This window comes from Vicugna pacos, chromosome 24 (genome assembly GCF_048564905.1).
Source record: "Vicugna pacos chromosome 24, VicPac4, whole genome shotgun sequence".
Lineage (NCBI taxonomy): Eukaryota > Metazoa > Chordata > Mammalia > Artiodactyla > Camelidae > Vicugna > Vicugna pacos.
This window is the reverse complement of record NC_133010.1, coordinates 13,890,216-13,911,330: the sequence shown is the minus strand read 5'-3', so window position 1 is coordinate 13,911,330 and position 21,115 is coordinate 13,890,216. Positions and strand designations below refer to the sequence as shown.

The 21,115-nt window shown below is 42.8% G+C and overlaps 1 protein-coding gene and 1 long non-coding RNA gene across 7 annotated transcripts in view; one reads left to right on the top strand and one right to left on the bottom strand.

Moving 5' to 3' along the window:
• B4GALT6 (beta-1,4-galactosyltransferase 6) overlaps window positions 1-21,115 on the bottom strand; it is a 124,027-nt gene that overhangs the window by 69,426 nt on the left and 33,486 nt on the right. For 5 of the 6 annotated variants that reach the window (XM_031690316.2, XM_072949057.1, XM_072949056.1 and 2 more), the window contains exons 4-8: window positions 16,532-16,656; window positions 10,694-10,810; window positions 3,844-4,031; window positions 546-668; window positions 161-262 (exon numbers count right to left, since the gene is read on the bottom strand). In XM_031690316.2, the coding sequence (XP_031546176.1) occupies window positions 161-262; window positions 546-668; window positions 3,844-4,031; window positions 10,694-10,810; window positions 16,532-16,656 (655 nt within the window). Of the gene's footprint in view, window positions 1-160; window positions 263-545; window positions 669-3,843; window positions 4,032-10,693; window positions 10,811-13,865; window positions 14,033-16,531; window positions 16,657-21,115 lie in introns of those variants that run through there. The other variant, XM_072949059.1, reaches the window with a different exon arrangement.
• Window positions 14,129-19,213, top strand: LOC140689001 (uncharacterized). The gene is made up of 3 exons (XR_012063855.1): window positions 14,129-14,290; window positions 16,247-16,367; window positions 18,378-19,213. It is a non-coding gene; the product is annotated as an uncharacterized lncRNA (long non-coding RNA).

Here is a 21,115-nt window from a genome sequence, read left to right as displayed (position 1 = left end):
GCAAAAAATGCTTTACTTTTATAAAGAAAAATAATATCGACAGAAAATTCCCTTAAGAAGTTTTTTTGGGGGGGGGAGGGAGGCGGTGCATATAAAAAAAAATCTTTCATACATTACATAATTTTGAAACCTTGATATCTGAACATGATATTAAACTTACCGTCCTAAGAACTGGACTTCACCTCGATGGTGATGAGGAATAGACTTGTATTTTCCCAAGTCTCCCTCTGGTCTTGTCACATTATATCCAGCATAGTGAACTCTAGAATACAACATATGGAAATGAAAATACATTAAGAAATAAAATCTGATGTAAAAATGGAATACGTGATTTCAATTTAAAATGCACAACGCTCTAATGTATGTGCTGGCAATAATTTCAGAAGTACTCAATGAAAAAGGGAAAAGCACAACCTAGGATTTAGGAACTTCAAAAATTTCCCATCCCAAAGAATCCTTTCTTGGAATAGAAAAGTACAATTTACTTAATAGAAAAGAAATACTTATAGAAATTCCATTATTAAGTAATTTGGATCCCAACATACCTATTCCAAAGGTCGTCGTCTTCTCCTCCCCAACCCCAGAAGGCATTAGGAAAACCATTGATCCTTCTGAACTGTTCCACTGTCAGTCCACTTACACCACCAAAAAACTCTTTATATGGAAGACTGAAAAAGAAAGCAGGACGCAGCACTCTAAAAGTGAGATCAGAACACTCTGCCATATGAAATACAGTTTTCCATTTTTGTGTGCTTTGTAAAATACACTCCCATCTCCATACAAAAAAACTGTGTTGATTAAATCATATTCTGGGAAATGTAATGTGTACCAAGAAACAAGACATTTTTATATGCTAGTGAAACAAGGTGCATCTGAGTGTGTTATGTAAAGCACTTGTGGCAACTGAAATTTAACATTTAGTATTGTTACTAAGACTCAAAATCTACTGTTCAAAAATAGTAAATTTTCACACCAAAAGTCAACTTGATCAAACATATCAATAGCTGCTATGCTGAGCTAATTTCCTCCTTCACTTACCTTATTAAATAACATTTATTACATAGACCAGGGTAAATATAAATTAGTAAAAACAAGTCTAGCATTATTTTGAAAAGACTAGCTGCCTATTCGTATAATGGTCTTCCGTTGGATTATACTCCCAAAATACTCATGGATACTTACAAATATATTTATTTTTAATGCACTAATTATTTAGGAGAATGACAATTTTTTGAGATGTAATTGACACGTAACATTGTATTCGTTTAAGGTGTACAACATAATGATCTGATATAGGTATATATTGCAAAATGATCATCACAGTATGTCTAGTTAACATCTATCACCACGACTAGCTATAATCTTTTTTCTTGTGATGAGAGCTTTTAAGATTTACTCTCTTAGCAACTTTCAAGCATACAACAGAGGATTTGTTAACTGCAGTTATCATGTTATATATATGACACCCCCCAGACTTATAACTAGAAGCATGTACCTTTTGACCTCCTTCCCCCATTTTACCTACCCCCACCTCCTGCCTCTGGCAACTGCCAATCTCTTCTCTGTATGTACAAGTTTGGGGGTTTTCTTAGATTCCACATATAAGTAAGATCATATAGTTCTTGCCTTACTCTGAACAATGATTCTATTTTTAGATTTGGATTTTATTTTCCTTACCTTTTCCCTAGCTCATCCTCCAAGGAATCTGTCAAACTAAGTTGTTTGTTTAGACACAGACTGGTTTTCCGATGTTGAGGTAGCATCCCTAGACTTGCGGCCATGAGTAAATTCCCACGGCCCCAAATGCGCTACTGGGGAGCGGTGTGCCAGAGCCCTGAACAGGCCAAGCCAATGCGAAGGAACAACAGAGAAAGCGCCACCACGCGCAGCATCCGAAAATCATGCCGAGGGAAGCCTGGCTGCGATGACCACAAGGCTGCCTCAGAGGAAGAGAGGTGGCAGATGCCACTTTTTTGTTGGAAGGACCCTGGACTCGTTCCCTGTGCGGAAGAAGTGCTGTTTGCCAGCTGGACCCTGTGCAGCCACAGAAGATGGGAGAGGCAGCTTCTAGAGAAAATGCCAGGGTTGTAGGGCAAAGCAGTCGTGGCCCCACCCTGGGCCAAAGGCACCCCAAAACACTAACAGCCATACCGACCCCACGGTCAACTATGGTGTTCCAGGCTGCAGGACACCTCACGAGGCTCCTACTGCGAAAGTCAAATTCTGGTTATGACACTGGTTCGACTGCAGTGGGGCCAATAAGCGCTCATGGTGCCAACTGTTTCCCACACCAGGTGGAGTATTCTCGGCCAGGCTAGTGGTCTGGGAGAAACCTGAGATCAGCAGATAGGTCAATATGGAGGGGTGTGTGATTGTGTGTGTGTGTTCACAGACATGTATAAATTGGATAAACTGGCAAGCACATTAGTTCCACTTACTGTTCTGCTTAAGTGGAAATAATCAATTGCACTACAGCCAGGATAGAAAAAGATCTGATAATATGAAGGTATAATAGATACACCAAAGAACAGAAAACAGAAGCTTGACAAGTAACATCTGGTAGTGTTTACCCTCCACTGTCCAGGGGGAGAGAGACACTAACCCGGGGACCTGCACTTGCTGGTCAGCAGCCGTCAGGCCGTGGGCACCACTGTGGGGCCAGGACGCTGCACCACACTTCACCCCACGGCCCGAAGTCTACAGACTGTCTAGCCAGTTCCCCCTTCTGCTGTCATTCTCTCTAATTTCTATTCCAACTTCCAAGATACCCTCCGAACCCTGGGATCAGCCTAGGGAGACATGAATATTTTATTCATCAGAAATTACTATTTTCAAGCAAAAAAATTTAGAATTCTTCGTTTATGATATTTTTCAGTAAAAGTCAATTACCCTGAATCTAATTTGACTCCAGCAGGCTGACCAAAATGGAGTTCCTGAAGTACTAAGAGTCAGACCCTGAACCTGGATGGGCCTCCCAAGGCCGACCTGGGTTTCAGACACTGCAGTAAAAAAGGAAAAGGTTTTCTAATAATGACTGTAACCGGCAAAAAGAAAAGAAAAAAGAAAAGAAAAAAAGAAAAGAAAGAAAAAGGTACTCCTTTGTGGCGATTTTAGTGCTGATTCACACGGTCACTTTTTGCCTCTCTAACAGGTCGAGCAGCAGGCAAAATGAAGAGGCAACAGCTCCCCCGCTCCAGGCTGCGCCCTCCCCTCTCCACTTCCATTAGCCAAAGAAAACTGGGAGGCCTTTCCCAGATTAGACCCGCACGCTTTAATGTCACAGCTCCAATGACGGTACCATTTCAAGGTATCTCCACTCAGAGAATGAAAAAAATGCTTCTTATTATTAAAGGCAAGTCAAGAATCCACAGCTTAGGAAGAAGAGAGGGCCCTCCCTGCCCTGGAACATCACGAGGGGAGGGGAGGGGAGCCAGCCTGTGCCCTGCTCCTCCCTGGGGCGGGCCCAGCACCTGGGATCGCGCAGAGCCCGGTGGACGGGCTCTATCGCTCCCTGAACAAGGAGACCAACGTTCAGAGATACAAGTCCTAAGGTAACCAAGCCCTCTAATTGCTAAGTGTGAAAACCAGAGGTGAGACCCACGTTTACTGGACTGCAGAAACCTGGCTCTCTTTCCCGCCACCCCACACTGAAACCTCTGCGTGAGGAAGCCCTCGGAGGGATGACAAGTGACTCTGCATCCCGGCTCCCTCCGAGGATGCGGAGTTAAAGGGACTGTCCGGGCTCCAGAGCCCCTCCGGTCCAGGCACATGAAGCTGCCACCACTTCATGAGACGATTTTGCGAGTGTGCTGCACAGGATCAGGAAGACGGCACATTACTTACATATACATGTACTTATCCAGCTTTGCTGCAAAATGACGTGGCATTTCTCCACATCCATAATAGTTTCGGTCATTTTCAGGCAGGTGGTCCACATCATGGAAGATTACACAGTCCCAGACGCTGTCTTTCATGGCCTCTTTGAAGCCCACATTGAAGAGCATTGCACGGTTAAAAGGCTGCGTGCCAGTCTTCAGGGGGAGAAAAACAGAAATGAACTCAGGCTTCGTCATGACTTTTTTCTATGCTTTTCTAATTTGCTGAATCATGGTCCAACACGAATAATAAATACATCCAAATCAAATAGATAAAATAATAAACACACCTCAGGATCTTCACATACACAGTTTAAATTATTGCATTATATTTGATGCTTTGGTAACACGCAACAAAACATGTTATTATCTGGTCCATTGGTAGATCATCGTATTTACATAATGTTATAATTCATGTTTCTGTTTTACTTCAAGTACGTCAGAATATTAATTGACCAGGAGAAAAAATAAAGCCATTGAAAAGAATGTAGGTTTTATTTTTGCACGAAGCTTTCCATACGCTGCCAAGACTTAAGAGAAAAGGAGGAAACACAGGGACTCTTGCTCTCACCCAGCAAGGCCAGGGAGGGCTAGCTTGGTACTGCTAATACGCATAATAAAGACAAAGACATTTTTAGAGACAAAAACAATTGGAACTTGTTAACACAAAACCCAGCTTCCCTTATGACAACCATTTTCCTATATTACTATAGAAAATACATTAAAGTGCCTGGGCAACAGTTTCTATTTTTATTATTCTTGTTTATGATAAAAATCAAGAGCATTTTAAGGGACCAAAAAGGTGGGAACTTATACAGAACCCAACTTGCTATATTATAACCACTTCCCTTTACTTACAAGGGAAAATATATTAAGGGGCATTGACAATAAAAAGTCTCATTCTGTAGCTAAAGAAAATTAACGGGCAATTACCTATGCCTTAGCAGTACTTCTCAAAATCACTTCTAAAACATAATACAAAAAGGTTAGGACAGAAGGGAAGGAGACACACAAGGCAGTCACTGTCAGAACACTGCCGCAAGGATGAAAAATGACTAATCTGCAACCCTGGGTCCTGCGCTAACTTGAGGTAATAGAAGTCATTTTGCTTTTACAGCTTTTCTTCACCAATGAAATGGAGAGGATAAAAAGCAAAGGCAGTTAAATTATAATGTTATTACTGGTACATCAGCATCAGTTTGAATAAATGACTTTCCTTTTAAGAGTTTAAAAAGTTGTGTTTATTAAATGTAGACATAATTCTTAATGGCTTATATTAGAACTAAGAAGTTCTATGTCTAACCCACCTTCATCTTCCAAAAGCAACACATTTCAACACCTCTAGCAGTTTAACCTGGTATGTATCTCCATATTTCAAGGTAAGGGGCATTCTGGTATCTCCTTGCTTCATTATCTTTAGACACTGTCTACTGACATCTTACCACGGTCACTGAGGATTTATACCACCACACCCACTGCCCCTCCAGCTACTCTCCCAATAGAGTTATGCCATAATTTTTGGTTAAACCAATGGTGTTTACATTATTATGACTGCAAAAATTCTGGATGGTAAGCAAACTATGATCCTGTTTTCTTTCTCAAACTAGGATTAATAACTATCTTCTGCTTTCTTGGTTTTCTATACAACTATTATTATTTTGTACAAAAGCCCCAATAGGCATGCCCCGTACTTATTCATAACTGATGCAATCGTTCAAACACGTCAAATCAGCTATCAATTCCTGCTCCACCCCCAAGCCCAACTCCAACTCCCACTTCCCTCAGGTCTTGCTCCAGTCTGGCCTGGACCACCTGAGACTCCTCTTTCCTTCCCTACATCATTCGTGTCTTTACTCAGTTCTCTCAATTGGCCAAGGCATATCCTTCAGAACTTCCTAAGTCAGGGTTCATGGGGGAAAAAAATTTAAAGAATACATTTATATATACAGCCAATGAGTGATTGAAATTATCACACTTGATTGACATTTTGTCTGGATAAAAAAGTGCTAGGTTAAAAACGACTTTCCCCTAGAATTTTAAAGGCACAGCTCCACAATCTTCTGGGTATCAGTGTTGCTGAGACGGTTCATGTGCTTCTGAGACATAATCAGTGGTAATTTTTCCTACAGAACTTTTTTGATATCTTCTCTTTTTACCCTGTACTCTAAATTTAATTTCAAAACAATGCACTTTATAGATCTATATTCTATTCATGTGTACATGTGGGCCCCTTTAATCTGAAGACTCATTATCTTTGCTTCTGGGAAATATTCTTATATTATTTCTTTGGTCGTTTTACCCCACTTCCTGCTATTTTTTTCCTGCTATATTTTCCCAGAACTCTGATTAGTAAATGTATTCGTTATCTACTGATGTGTAACAAATCAGAGCAAAACTAGTGGGCTAAAAAAAGTAGTCATTTATTATATTCAAAGCATCTGTGGAGAGGAAATCTGGACAGCACAGCAAAGCTCCCTTATCACTGCTCCACGGTGTCTGGGGTCAGCCACGGCTCCACCACCCAGGCAGCTCACTCCCATGGCCAGCAAGATGACCCTGGCAAGTCGGGTCCTCTCCACAGGGCTGCCTGAACGTCTTCCTGACGTTGACAGCTGGCTTCCCAGAGAGCAAGTGATCCAAGAGACCAAGACAGAAGCAGCAATGTCTTTTATGATCTAGTCTCAAAAATCACATGCTGTCACTCTGCATTCTGGTTGCCCACACAAGTTAGCCCTCACTCCCTTGTGGTGAGGTGGGAAGCCCCATAAAAAAAGACCAGCAGGACCCCCAGGCAGGGCCACTACTCTCTTGCCAGCACCATCCAATTCCCTGGCCCAGAGGCTCTATCTCACTATTTGCCTCTGAAACGGCTTACTTCTAGGAAAATGGAACTTACCCCTAAAATTCTATTGGTTCCCTAAGCTCACTCCTGACTGGTTATATCCTTCACTCCTGATTGGTCCATTTGTAGTGCTTTATTTGGATGGAGCTCACTCCTGATTGGTTCTTTCTTTCACTCCTAATTGGTCCATTTGTAGTACTTTATTTGCACAGAGCTCACTCCTGATTGGTTATTTCTCTCCCTCCTGATTGGTCCATTTCTACAAAGCTTGTTCCTAATTAGTCAACTTTTGTTATACCTTATTCGTATATGATGTGGCAAAGTGTAAACTGGCAGCCTATAAAAGCCTGTGTAAACCTACAGACGGGGTCCAGAGCTTGGAGTGTTAACTCCTCTGGGCTTGCTGGCATAATAAACTTCAGTTCTTCAACTCTCCGAGTGCTGCTTGGTCTCTCGCCCGGATCCAGGTTGCTGTCACAACTGAGCTGTAACACTGAGCTGTAATACGTTTTTCTGCAACAGTGGGAGGAGACCACACACAGAGGCAAGGCTCTCCCTGGAGAGCATCTTGGAGGTGGTTACCCTGTGATGTAATGGTACTCTCTGACTGATCTTCTTAATTTCTCCTGTTTTGCTTCCATTAAGAGTTATCTTCTTAAGTCTGTTTCCCAGACATTCTACTGAAAGTTTTACTTATCGCATTTTCTTTTATAACTTTCTTATTCTGGTCATTCTTTCTTTATGGTGTTTTGTTTTCATTTCTCAGATTCATTATCTTTCCTTTACTCTCTGTGGAGAGTGATTATAGTTTGTTACTGTTAGTCTCTTTTCTTTTTTAAAAAATGGTATGTTCCCTCCAGCGTCTCTATTTCCGACAGTCTCTTTTGTTGGATTCGTTTTGTCTCCTCTTGTGAAGACCCTTGGCTGCCCATTCATGGCTGAGATAAGGCACTAAAAAGCTGAGGGGGATCCCCACATACGTAACTATGTGAGGTCGGGGCACAGCACTGTCGACTCAAACATACACACATGCATCTGCGTTAGCAAATCCTGAAACCAAACTAAAACAAAAGAACAGAATCCCCATTCCTCCTCCCCAGTGTTCTACGTGTCCATAGCTCAGAATGCTCAAGACAAAAGCCCTGGCATCACGGTTGAGTATTCTCCATCTCTCACACTGTACAGCCAATTCAACAGCAAATATCACTTCTAAACCCAGTGTAGCCCAAACCCAACCACTGCTCACCTCCTCCACCAATACCACGGGAGCCCAAGTCAACATCTTCTCCGTTCTCATTTCCGTCCTTGCCCCACTCAGTCTACTCTCCTGCACGGTCATTTTTTCACAACATAACTTAGATCACATCATTCTTCTATTTAAAATCCTCCAGCATCTTCTGACCTCACTCAGGATAATCCAAGTCCACCTCCCAGCCTGTTAGGTCCTTCATTATCTGCTCCTCTCCCCTCTCTGATTTCCTCCCTAACAGTCTCTTTCACTCCTCACTCCAGAGACACTGACTTCTTGGCACAAACACACGCTCTCCTGCCTTGCCTGGTACACACGTCTGGGAACATCAGCAGGACCGGCTCCTTTCCATCATTCAGGGCTGCTCCCACCTCACCTCCTCCGAGAGGGCCTTCCATAAACACTCAGAATAAAAGAGCCCCTCTCCCTGCCCTTACTGCTCTCTCTGCCGCAACTCAGCTCCGGGCACCACCTGGCCCACCACATGGTTACTTACTGCCCTTCTCTCCCCAGGACAACGACAGGCCTCACCTGGTTTGTTCCCTGCTGTTTCCCCTGTGCTGAATGAATGAAAGTGGGCTTCCTGGAGGTGAGAAAGTAACGAGCCGGCCTCTTCCTTTAGAGACTTCCAAATATTAGATCAGACATCGTCTTCCTGGAGCTGATCTATTCCTCTCGTGAAGACACCGCTCATTCCCTGCCTCAGCTGGAGGCGCTGGGGGACTCACACCTAACTGGCCTCCAACAGCCAGACAGGGAGGAGAACCATGGGCGCCTGGGGTCGGCACCCAGCCCTCCTCCAGCCGCTGCCTGGAGGCCCCACAGCTCAGCTGTGTCAGCGCGGTCAGGACCTGCTCTAGAGGGGTTTTTCCGGGGATAAACCTCTCATTTTCTACAAGATCCAACAGAGTAACCACATGGCAACACAAGCAAAGACAAGGCACCGGGAAGCTGACTGTTCCATAACCAAACTTGAACAACGCCCCTGGTTTAGCCCAGCACTTCCGTTCGTCTTCTGTGACATCTTCCAGGTGCCGAGGTCCGCAGGGGTTGGTCCAGCAGGTTGACTCGGTACTCGTCGCCATCACTCTCGACCGCACGTGGGCTTGAACACCCCCTGCTCTGCCAGTGCTGCCCCTGCCTCCCGGCTTCCAGAGCTGCCCTCAAGTTGCTCCACTACTCCCTCTCTTTGTCCTTGTGGTTTAATAACTCATTGCAAGTTTTTTTCTTTCACTCTCGCTTTAGGAGTGTGGAAAGGAGAAGGGGTAAACACGCACCAGCTCCCGTACTCAGCTAGGAGTTCTGAGCTGCTCGTCAAATGCTGAGCCCTTCTGGGCACCAGCCCAGCAGGAAAACGACTCTTCTACTTCATATGTGGTAACGCGCCACTGGCTCAAAACCGCGCGCTAGCACATACACGGGCCTGAATTAATATTGATCAAGGCTGAGGTTCAGACTTAAGAGGTTTATAAAACATGGACTTTACTTGCTTTGTAAAGATTTCTTCGTCAGATACACAAAATAATTCAGTGGTGCTGGACTCTTAGGAGAAAATGCCTTTAAAAACACAGAGGCACAGATCTCATTCCCCAACACATTATGAAGACTGAAGTTTCAAAAAAGGAAACTAGCAAGTTGGGAAAACAGAGCTAGAAGTGGATAACTAAGGCTATCATGAAAGTAGCTAAAACGTTAAATTTATTATCAGGTTTAAAAAAAAGTCAATTTTCATGGTACAGGTTGTTGAATTAAAAAGCACATATATATATACTGTTGAATTAAAAAGCACATATGGCTACTAATGACAATATACATCATTATACACACCGGGAGCAGACCTTAAAAGGGTGATTTATATACAAAGGAGTATATCATGTTAAAAACCAAGTATTTCCAGAAGGGAAAAAAATAGAGGCAAAAAAAGCTAAGAGTGAGAAAATAAAATTAAAAAATCTAGAATCAGGCACAAAGGAGCTGGGGAAACACACTAAGTGTAACAATCTTAGAAATAAAACTTGAGTATTTTCTAACATTTCAAAAACAAAACAAAACAAAAAAACCCAGAAGCATCTAACATAGAAGTCAGGTCACTTTCTGTCTAATGATAAATAAGGAAATGCATTTTCAGTCAGGTTTAGTGAACAGAAGGAACGATCAGGATAAAATGAGGTCATCAGTGTCAAACCAAAAGTTCCCAAATTACAATGTATTTGAAACGTGAATAAAATGCCCCATTTTAGAAATACCATATAGAAATCAGTGAGCAAATTCAGCAAGGACCCTAGTGTTTGGGAGATAGGGTGGGGGAAACGCACACACACAAAAATATCCAAGATGATGACATCTTAAGTATAAAACTAGGCAATGACAGAAGTAGAAAAACACAGAAATATAGAAGTTATCTCCAAAGGGTCTAAGTAGGACTGAAAATAAATTGAATACATGGAATACTGAGACAAGAATAATACAGAGGGAAAAAATTAGCTGATAATATTAAGAATAATTAGAAAACATATTTCACTTTAATAGGTAAGACATTCGATGGTTAAAAATGATAAACAGATTAACAAAATGTGGCATATACAACTAACAGGCTCAATCCAAGGTGGAATTTGACCCGATATGAAACCAAGGATTAACCCTAAACTGAACATTTTAAATCACACCATATCTAAGAGTTTATTAAGTTCTAGTATACTTAGCCACCATTTTGAAAAACAGCCTCACCTGTTCAATAACATAAAAGGCGAATTCCAGCCGCTGTTTCTGGAGCATCGGAATCAGGTGCAAGAAAAAAATTGGAAGATGTTCATGGCGATTACGGAAAGGAATGAGAACTGCCACCTTGAAAACAAAACATTCACACATGTAAACAAACCCAGCAGCAAACCCTAGAGGTAAAAGGTTAAAAAATACAGACCCTTGAAACTTTCTTATTTGTGAAATCTCTCACCAGAAATCCAACAGTGAGCAAAAACAGACATGGCCCTTGCCTTGGTGCCACTTACGGTCTTGTGGACCTGGAAAATATAAGTGGGCTCTGAGGGCCGTTCTAAGAACTGTGGTCTCTATCCCATGAAAATCATGAAAGTTGTGGAAAGATTTCAAAAAGTAATAAAACCAGCTTTCCTATGGCAAACACTACTATGGAGAGCTGACTGGAGAAAACCAAAAATGGACTCAGGGAGCTGGTTAGAAAATTAATGCAAAGTTGAGATAAGAGGTAACAGCAGCTAAAACAGAGGTGAGGGTGGAGGACAAGAAGGGACACATGGCTTCTTGAAACATTTAAGAGGTAAATTAACAGGATTTGTTCATATTGGAAGAGAACAGAGAACAGTCTGGAGGTTCCTCAAAAAACTAAAAATAGAGCTACCATATGATCCAGCAATCCCACTCCTGGGCATACATCCAGAAAAGATAAACACTCTAGTTCAAAAAGATACATGAACCCCAATGTTCACAGCAGCACTATTTACAATAGCCAAGCCATGGAAGCAACCTAAGTGTCCAACAGATGACTGGATAAAGAAGATGTGGTATGTATATATACATTGGAATATTACTGAGCCACAAAAACGAATGAAATATTGCCATCTGCAGCAACAACAACTGACCTAGAAATTATATATTAAGTGAAATTAGACAAATATTATACAATATTACTTATATTTGGAATCTAAAAAATAATACAAATGAATTTATACACAAAACAGAAACAGACTTCACAGACTTAGAAACTTATGGTTACCAGAGGGGGTGAATAAATTAGGAGTAAGGATTAAATATAAATGACTACACATAAAATAGATAAACAACAAGAATTTACTGTACAGCACAGGGGACTATATTCAATATCTTGTAATAAACTATAATGGAAAAGAATCTGAAAAGTAATATATTTATTATACACATTCATATATATAAATATCTGAATCACTTTGCTGTACACCTGAAACTAACACATACTGTAATCAACCATAGTTCAATTAAAAAAAGATGCTAAAATATAAATTCCAAAATCATTAGATTTTAAAAGAATGTAAGAGTCAAAATATGTCTAATTACAATGTCTGTGTCATTCTATATTCTGGATTTTTTAATACAGCCTAATTAACTCGTTAAACCGAAAATTATGCAAGAGCATTAAATCTGGGATTTATTAAAATTTCAACTGTACCAAACACATTTTACTAGTGAACGAACAAATGCAAGTAACTGACAGTGCATAGGCTTAGGATCTAATCCTACTTGCAAAATCAAGCCATGACATTAAATATAGTTGATAGAAAACAGTAATATTTACCTGTGTGTGTTACATTACCATGATCATACGTGAGAGAAATGTTTAATTATTAAAATAGTTTTATTTTAAGAGAACAAAGGATGGTTTCATAAAATTGAAAATGTCTAAACTAGAAACTATCACTAAGTTTTTCCTAAACGGTGATGAGATAGAGAAAAAAGAGCCAGACAATGGCTACTGTGAGGCCAACATTTTCACATTCACATTGTTTCATGCTGGGAAGTGGTAGGAACAGAGAGGCTCTGGTGCCTCAGCCAGCCCCACTTTGGATCCCATCCTGCTATAGTTTGGCCCACCAGGTACCTCTTGCTTATAAGACTGAGGACCACGAGGCCACCAGAGCAATTCAGGACCCACATCTAGGAGCCCCTTCCGCACCCCACACCATGGCCACTGTGCACTGCCGCGCACTCCCTGTTGACTGAGGACCTGTTGGCGGGCCTCAGTACCAACTGCTGGCACAGTCACAGAAGTCCCAAATCCACACCCCCCACCAAAGCAGCTCAGGAACCCCTGGGTTTACTCTTAGGAGAGGGAACTGCTATGAAATGTAAAAGGAGGGAAAGAAGTCAGACGGCAAGTACACGAGCACACCCCACCACTGACCTTGCCTGAACCAGTGTCACAACTTCTAGCAAAGTTAGGGTCAAGCTTGCCCTTCCTGGGTTTGAATCTGGCCACAGGCTGGGTGCCTCTGACATGATATAAGTGGGCTAGAAAGCAGTTAGGGTGAATTACAGACATTTAAGGGAAGAAGCTATTACAAAGCTACAATCCGTATTAAAGACAGCCTATGTTAATTAAATACAATTAGGCTGAGTAATCAGTTAACCATGTAAGAATGAACAAAGGCAGTTATAAAGCCCATAATACAGTCACTTCTTCAATGAAACATTTAAAATATTAAGAGGTGGTTTTTTTTCTTAATCTTATATGGAAGCAGAGTAAGAAATGACTGGGTCTTGGCAAATTCAAAGAAGCTAAACTGTCATTTTAATAGTAATACAGGTCCACATTTTAATGAGACAGTTACCAAAAATTTTGAATATGCCTAAAGCAAAGTTTTTATTAAAATAAAGCCAAAAAGTATGTAAAAACTCATTGGGCATGTCCCTTCTTGTGGCTGTGGAATGATACTCTCAATAGTTTACAACTTATTGTCTAGAAAAGGATGATCTCAGTATTCTGTGGTCATTTATTTTGAGACTTGGCAGCCTTGTTTCAGGGACACTCTTATATGTGCCCTAATTTGCTAGTGGAGCCACTCTCCTGATGATGCATCTCCACTGGGGACAGAGAACATCTGGTCATTATCTTGTGGAAAACAACAGTCATCTTCATGAATCTCTCCTCCCCACTTCTTGTTCAAGCAAAATTATCCACACTCAGTTTGTTCCCACTTTAAAACCACCAATCTTACTGAATTTATGCCCCTATTTTCCTCCCTTGCTAATTCTCTCCTACACTAACCATGAAGAGATTAGCAAGAAAAATGTCTACTACATAAATTCTCCCCACCAAGTTTTTGTCCTGCTTTCAAATTTCAAGCACACCAACCCACTATGGTGTCCCTAAATGACGCTTCAGACTTGCCTCCTTGAAGGATGCAGGAGCTGTCTGTCACTGACTAAGACGGAACAAAGTCGACGCTGCCAAGCTCCCATTCTCCAGTGTTTCAGGTCCCTCTCCCTCTTCTCCTTCATTTCCAGTGCCTGCAGGAGCTTCTCAAACCGGAGGCACTTGGTAAGAAACTCAGGTTCATGTCCCTTCCCACCAGTAGAATCAGAATGTCTGAGGACTGAGTTCAAGAATCTTCATTTATACCAAACATTCCAGGTAGCTTGGAAGCAGGTGGCTAAGACCCACCTTTAAGGAACCCTGGACTAGAGACGAAACTCCAGGCCTCTGAGCAGATAACCGCATCAAGCAGCTGCCTGGTTCGTTAAGCCTTTAGGTTTCAGAGCAAAGTGTTTCAGGCCTCCGCCTGACCCTTAAATGGAACATCGGCAACACCACAGGTAAAACACTTCACCTTAATGACCTGAAAAGCATCACCATCTTCCTCTTCCAACCTCCCTTTTAGAAATAAGCTTTCCTCTGTCAGGCATCCGACCTGCGCTAAGTCTTCCACTGGAACTTGCAGTATTCAAAATACCTAGGAATTGCTGAATCGCTAGTTTTCGAAGATCTTGGTCCCAATTAATCGGCCATCAATGATCTTAGTTGGTATTTAAAAAAAGAAAAAGAAAAAGAACTTCAAATATTAAGAATCAAGTCGGTAGATGTTTCACATAAATCTGGTTACTTCTTCTTTCCTTCTCTGTCAGCTCTGTTGCAAGATTAGCACAGGACATTATTAGGATGTGGGGAGGTGGGAGTAGGGGGCAGAGATGACTTGATTAAGTATGGCAAGCACAGGTCGCCTCTGAATGATCTCCAAATCTCCTCTCATACCGTGAGCTGCACAGTTCAGAACTACAGACTAAACTCTGAGAAGGGTTTGTGCACAACTGAGAGAAGAGCAACGTTACCATATAGCTCCTAAATAAAAAAGCTAATTTTTAGATCTCTGAATTAGCTTGCTCCTGAAACTCCACTTTCAATACTGTTACCTACTGACTCAGTGGAGTTTATAATCTACTAACATCTGTAGGTAGGAACCAGTTAAGTGTGACATACCTCTCTCCTGGAAAACAAAAAGAAAACAAACCCTAAAATTTAAACTCCAACGTCTGATACAGACCACTGGAGAAAGGACAGAAACATTTAATTTCTTTGATCCCAGGTTACCTACTACCAGGCCACAGAGCGCCCAACCTGAGGGGTACACACGGCGTGTACTGATACACACCTGAGGACCAACCGCCGTACTCCCCACCACAGCCTCTGAGGTTGACTGAGTGTGCCTTTTCTTCCATTAGCATTGAACATACACACTCATCATCCAAGGAAGGAAAATAATTTATTTTGCCCAGGACACTTTTTAAAAGTAGCATTATGTAGACTGGGCCGTATTTTATACGTGAATGTGAGGAAAATCAAGCATGAGATATGAAAAGATTAATTTACCATCTGTATCTGATCTGGGAAACAGCATAAGACAACGGCAAAACCGAACGTGTTGCCAAAATTTGTACTGGAATCCATTTCAGCAGCTTTACAACTTGTTTGAGGCAAAAACAAAAAAACAAATCCCTAACATGTATTTAATAACTTGTAATAGAGTATTTATCAGTCTCATAAACTCAACAAAACTGGGTTGAATGATTACCTTATACAAGAGGGTAAGTTCTATGTTAGGGATACAGGCATAAATAATTCACATCCCCAAACACAAGGATTTCAAGGTCAATTAAGTCAGAGGGCTATTATCACAAGCCTAACAGCATACAATTCTCCTCCCCAGGAGTGATTTTTTTTTTTGATACCAAAAGACAAATATTTTAGTGAAATACTAATATTAAAAAGAGGGAACTGAAAATTATTCCAGATTAAGGCTATATCACAATCCTTCAGGGTGTAACATTTGATGTAATCCTATGTGGTTTTCACTTGAATTACATAAATGCTATTTCCTAATCAAACATAACACATTATATGAATATGCACTTATTAGCCAAATTCATAATATTCAGAGCAACTCTGATTTAAACCATCATTTTCAATTTTTTTAAGCAGCAGGGGCAGGCCCACTTCCTTATAGTCTTTCAAACAAAACACTAAGAATAGAATTCTGATCTATCAACAAGATGAAAAGCTGCTGCTCTGCTTTCTGAAACAGAGGTTGAAAAGAGCCCAAACTCTTGTCTTTGTGTCCTGCGGTGACTGCCCAGCAGCCTCTTTAGAACCCTGGGACTCGGGGACCCCAGGGAAATTACTGGTTCCCGGACTTGGTGGGGTGATGCCCGCAGGTGTCAGTAACCATTAGGGACAACAGCAGGAGGCAAAGAAATCATAGCCTCTCTTCCAAACAGGACAGGAAAAACATCTGTTTTCCAAGCCCATCTCCAGTGAGGTACTCATTACCAGGATCTCCAAGAGACGGGACAAAGGAGTGTGGATTTGCACATGAACAGGTGCAGGTTGTCCTCACAGGTAACATGAGTGAATCACATTTATGAATACTTACACATTAAACACAGAAATTTTGATGTCTTAAGCTTATCAAGACAAAGGCATTTCACTATCTATTCTGAACTGAGCACTCTTCCTCAAACACACGGTAACAGTCACATTACTTGTGAAAAAATGGACCTTACCTTCCATCGGGGTTTACAGTCTTTAGGTCTCCAGTGACCTCCTGGCTCAATATCTAAATCCTTGGAGAAGAGTTGACGAATTTCATCAAAACTGACTTCACTTACATTGACATTGAGGAATCCCCCTGGAAGGTCAAAAATGTAAAGAACTGTTTTAATAGGAAGTCAAACAACAATCCGCAGGGTGATGGCATCATGTAGTCGCTGGGACAGTACCATTTATTCCTGTTACCACCAAATAATTGTTAATACCAACTTTCAGTTTTACTCTGGATAATAAATTATATGATCACTCTACTATCTTTAAATCTGCCAGAGAAAATCAAAGTGTTTAAATTTTTTGCTTCTGAGTAATATGGTGAATATTACTCTCTGGGAGATGTTTGCGAGTCATTACAATGTAGGTTATCATGCCAATTTATGTAAGCATTTAAAAACTATTTTTAATTTCAAAGTAATCAACATGACAGGAGACATAAAAGCACAGTATATGAGTTAATCAAGCAGTTAGCTTGACTGGGAGCTGAATCCTAGCTTCTGCGTACTGAGGAAATTATTTAACTTCTCTGTGCCTCAGTTTCCTTATCTATAAAAAGAGATGATAACACCTGCTTCCCAGTGTGGTTGTATCCAGTAGATGAAACAGTGCCAGGCATAAAGGCACACGTTCAGTAAATTCAGCTACTATTATTATCATCTACTTTACTGATATTTTTTAAGAGAGAAAATTTGCAAATAGAATTCAACAAATTTATTCTGGGCACCTACCATGTACCTCCTTGATACGCAAAACTGAAAAACTATAAAATTCTAAGATGCTCCTGGCCTACTAGGCACTCACTCATCAAATGAACAAATACATGATATTCCTGGAAGTGTTTTTACTAATAGTTTTTCTGATGTATACCAATGGAACAGGAATGACTCCTGAATGGGAAACCATTTCTATTAAACCAACTAAGAACTAACGGAACTAAGCTGTTTCACCTCCTCATCTCATGAAATACAAACCAACAAATATTGAGGTTTCTCATTGCAAGTCTTTTGAGCTCAGTGACCATGCTTCCATAGATACAGTCCGCTCTCCACATCCACGAGGTTGGCTGAAATGTGTGACGCAGAACCCACACATACAGGGCGGGCGGCGGGGTGGTCGCCTGGAAGGGACTTGGGCATCCTCAGATTTTGGTACTCTCCGGGGGCAGGGGGAATGGTCCTCAAACCAATTCCCTTCGGATGCCGAGGGATGACTGTTAAACACTCAGTTCCTCTCCCCAGGAGCCTCTCTCCTTTCCTCCTGCTACATTCTGTATTCTGTAAGGTTTCACAGCCACCTCTCTTCCTGTCCTCTTCCCTCATCCTAACTAGGCAGGAACCTCAGTGGCTTCCACTAAGCTCTGAGGCATGCTAGAGAGAAGTATTTCAAAATGCAAATGCCTTCACAGAGTGAACTAGGGGAAAAGCCTGCCATCTTCTAACGTCTGCCTGTTCGCCTGACAATGTTTGCTGTCTTTTATAACCAGATAACCCCACCTTTAGTGTGACAGATATGCAAAGTAACTCATCTTTGAAAAGTAAGGAATAGTCTAGGAACTTGCAGAGAAATGGTAAATCAAATGCAAGATCCATCAGTCAATGTAAGTACAGACTATCATGACTCGGCTGACAAAAATAGAATCTACCACTGTAATCAAACAAAATTCACACAAATAAATCCAATGCATTTAACGGTATGCATGATTACTCAAATGACAGTGATTAGGCTAAATAATAAGCAGTTCATATAAGTAACTGAAGTTGGTATTCTTATGTACGTTAAACTAATTTTTGGGGCCTTTTTTTGCAGGTTTATAGCTTCAACAGCTGTCATCACCATTCCTGTCAGCAGTTTTCTTCGGTATCATTTGCAATTTAATTTTCATCTTGAACACACATGTGCTGGCAAATTAAGAAGCAGGCTTTACATCTTCCTCCTCAACGGACAGGGCCTCCCTTGTCCATCACTTACAATCCCTGATGCCTGAGGCACCCAAAGTTCACCTCCCTCCCTACTGTCCCCCCATTCACATTCCTCAGAGACCCTTAGTAGCTTTCCTATGTGCTTATCACCCTTTGTTCTGCAATCTTAGTATCGTACTGGGTGAAGGCCAAAGATGACCCAGTGGCATGACATTGTCACGCCAGGGTAATAGAACATCACTGTTTGGTGGGGCAGTGAAGGGGTGGGGGACAGGCATCACCACTGCTGGGAACAGTAAGAGTGTGATCAGGAAGAGAGAGAGAGTAAGAAAAATAAACACTAGTGAGTGGAGGTGGGGGTGGGATGAGTAAAACAACTTTTGTTTTTCTGAAAGACACCCACTTATTTCTGAGTTTCTGCCTATGCATTTTACCATGTGATAACTCTGCTCACACCCAGAGTCTAGACATTCAGATAAAGACTTGGGTTCAGGGATTCGTGCCATAAGGTCTTGCTCTGCCTTTCCCGGGGAAATGTTTATTAAAATAATCACTCAGAGCTAAGCCCATAAAAAGTTAGTGACCTCTGCCTCAACCACCTTACAAGCAAGCAATAGGTGCTTGCCGTCCCACTTGCCATATCCTGCGCCCCTGTGACCTGGGACGGAGGACTGCCCTTCCCCTGACCCCCTCTGGGATCTATGAGTAAATCTTGTGACTCTACTTCCTTTGCGTGAGTGTGCTGAAATTACACCTTCCATCAAAACGGCCCCCAGGGCTCCACTTCCCCAAAGTGGGAGCTTGGAAGCTGAGGGAGCTCCCTGCCGACCCTGTGTGGGTGACTAGTGCCCTTTCATTCTGCAGGTCATAACCTGCATGTTCTAAATTCAATGCACCAGCTCCATACAATGGGTGATGAGGAGGATGGGATGGTGGGTACAGTGTGCACCTCGTTACAATGCCCTGGAGCTGCGAATGGCTAACTTCCTCCTTCAGATAGCTGGGTCTCTTTGGGAAGGACCCACTGCTTGCAGGTGGTGGGCGCAACTGCTCTGTGCTGCTGTGCTTTGCCGCTGCCAGGCTCTGCCGCGAATCCCCACCCTAAATTCTTGGTGCCGTAAAAGGTCAGACTCCCCTGCAGAGACTGGCCAGCAGAACCCCATCTGAAGTAGCTATGTTTCCCATTATTCTCTCAACAAGGTCTCCCTGCCTTGGTGTCGGATCTGGAGGTGATGGGCTGTAATCATGTATGAAAGTCTGGGTGCTGAGCCAAGGTGAGCTAACCTGGACGGTGGGGCTCTGTCTCCTTCCCCCAGGCAGGGCCAGGGGCGCGAGCTATGAGGTCCTGGGAGCCAAGGAGAGCACCAGCGAGGGTGGCCGGCTGCTGCTGGGCCCGCTGAGTTGGGTGGGGGCCGGGTGCTGAGCTTGGAGAGCTGACCTACATGGTGAGAAGGCAGCTCTACCAAGACCAGTGTGGCACCTGGGAGGCAAACACTGCGAGGGCAAGTGCATCATGTGTTGCTGAAAGTGGGACCCCAAACACATGGTACCAGCTCCTCCCAAGTCCCCAGAGGAGGTGGAAAAGCTACTGGAAGCTTGTAAGACTTCTGCCCCCGGCTCAGGCACTACTGAGCTCGGAGACACATCCACATGCCAGATCATGAATGCTACGTTCTTGGAGCTTGGGGGCTGTCCCAAACAATCCACTAACGCTGCACCGATGGATGTGGACCCTGACCCATCAGAGGCCAGCTGGGATGCCCTGGAGTGGGAGACGGCAGCATACAAGTCAGGGAAGCAGCAGCCTCTGTCTTGTTACTACCCATTGTACCAAAGCATCCAGCAATGACCATGCCACGACAGAAGTGCAAGGTTTTCTAGACAAATTCATCCAAAAGGAGAGGGAAAAGGGTGCTAACTGGCTCTTAGGGGTCTTTGGAACTGGTTCCCAGCATTGCTTACAGAGGTCGGGATGCGTCAGCAGGCAACACTGGCTAATTTGTTAAAAACCCCAAGGTATCAAGGACCCATTTGATCAGACATCCTGGAGGAGCCCCAGACTTGTCACCGTAACAAGGGTGGTTCTGCATACACGGAGCCACCAGGGCAGGAGACAAAATGAAAAAGGGCTGGGCTCTGAGGAAGAGACTCCTCCAAGCCCCCTGAGCCCACAAGGACAGAAGGAAGGAGCCCAACCTCCCTCACCAGGAGACCAGCAAGCTCTTGGTACTGGCAGCTCCGGGGATCAGCACCCCTGATGACAGTCTCCAGACAGCTGAACACACGTTAGAAGCCTTTGCTCAGGCCCTGCGGGCTCTTCAGGAAGACTGTGGTTCCTTCCCAAAGGGGAGATGCTCCAGCCGCGGCAACAGAGTCTGGGATCCCGCACCCTGACCTCTGGGAGGGATAGCTGCCACGCCCCTGCCCCCGGGACCCAGCAGTCACCCGAGCTTGTCCCTCCTCCGGGAGACAACCGCCTGTTCACCTAATTATCCATTGGGACACACATAATAGATGACCTTTTACTGCTCTGACACTGGAGCCCAGATTACAGTGCTTCTCCAGAACCCCTCCAAACATAAGTGAAGGACACCCTAGAAATTGCAAGGCCTAAGAGCCAGGAGA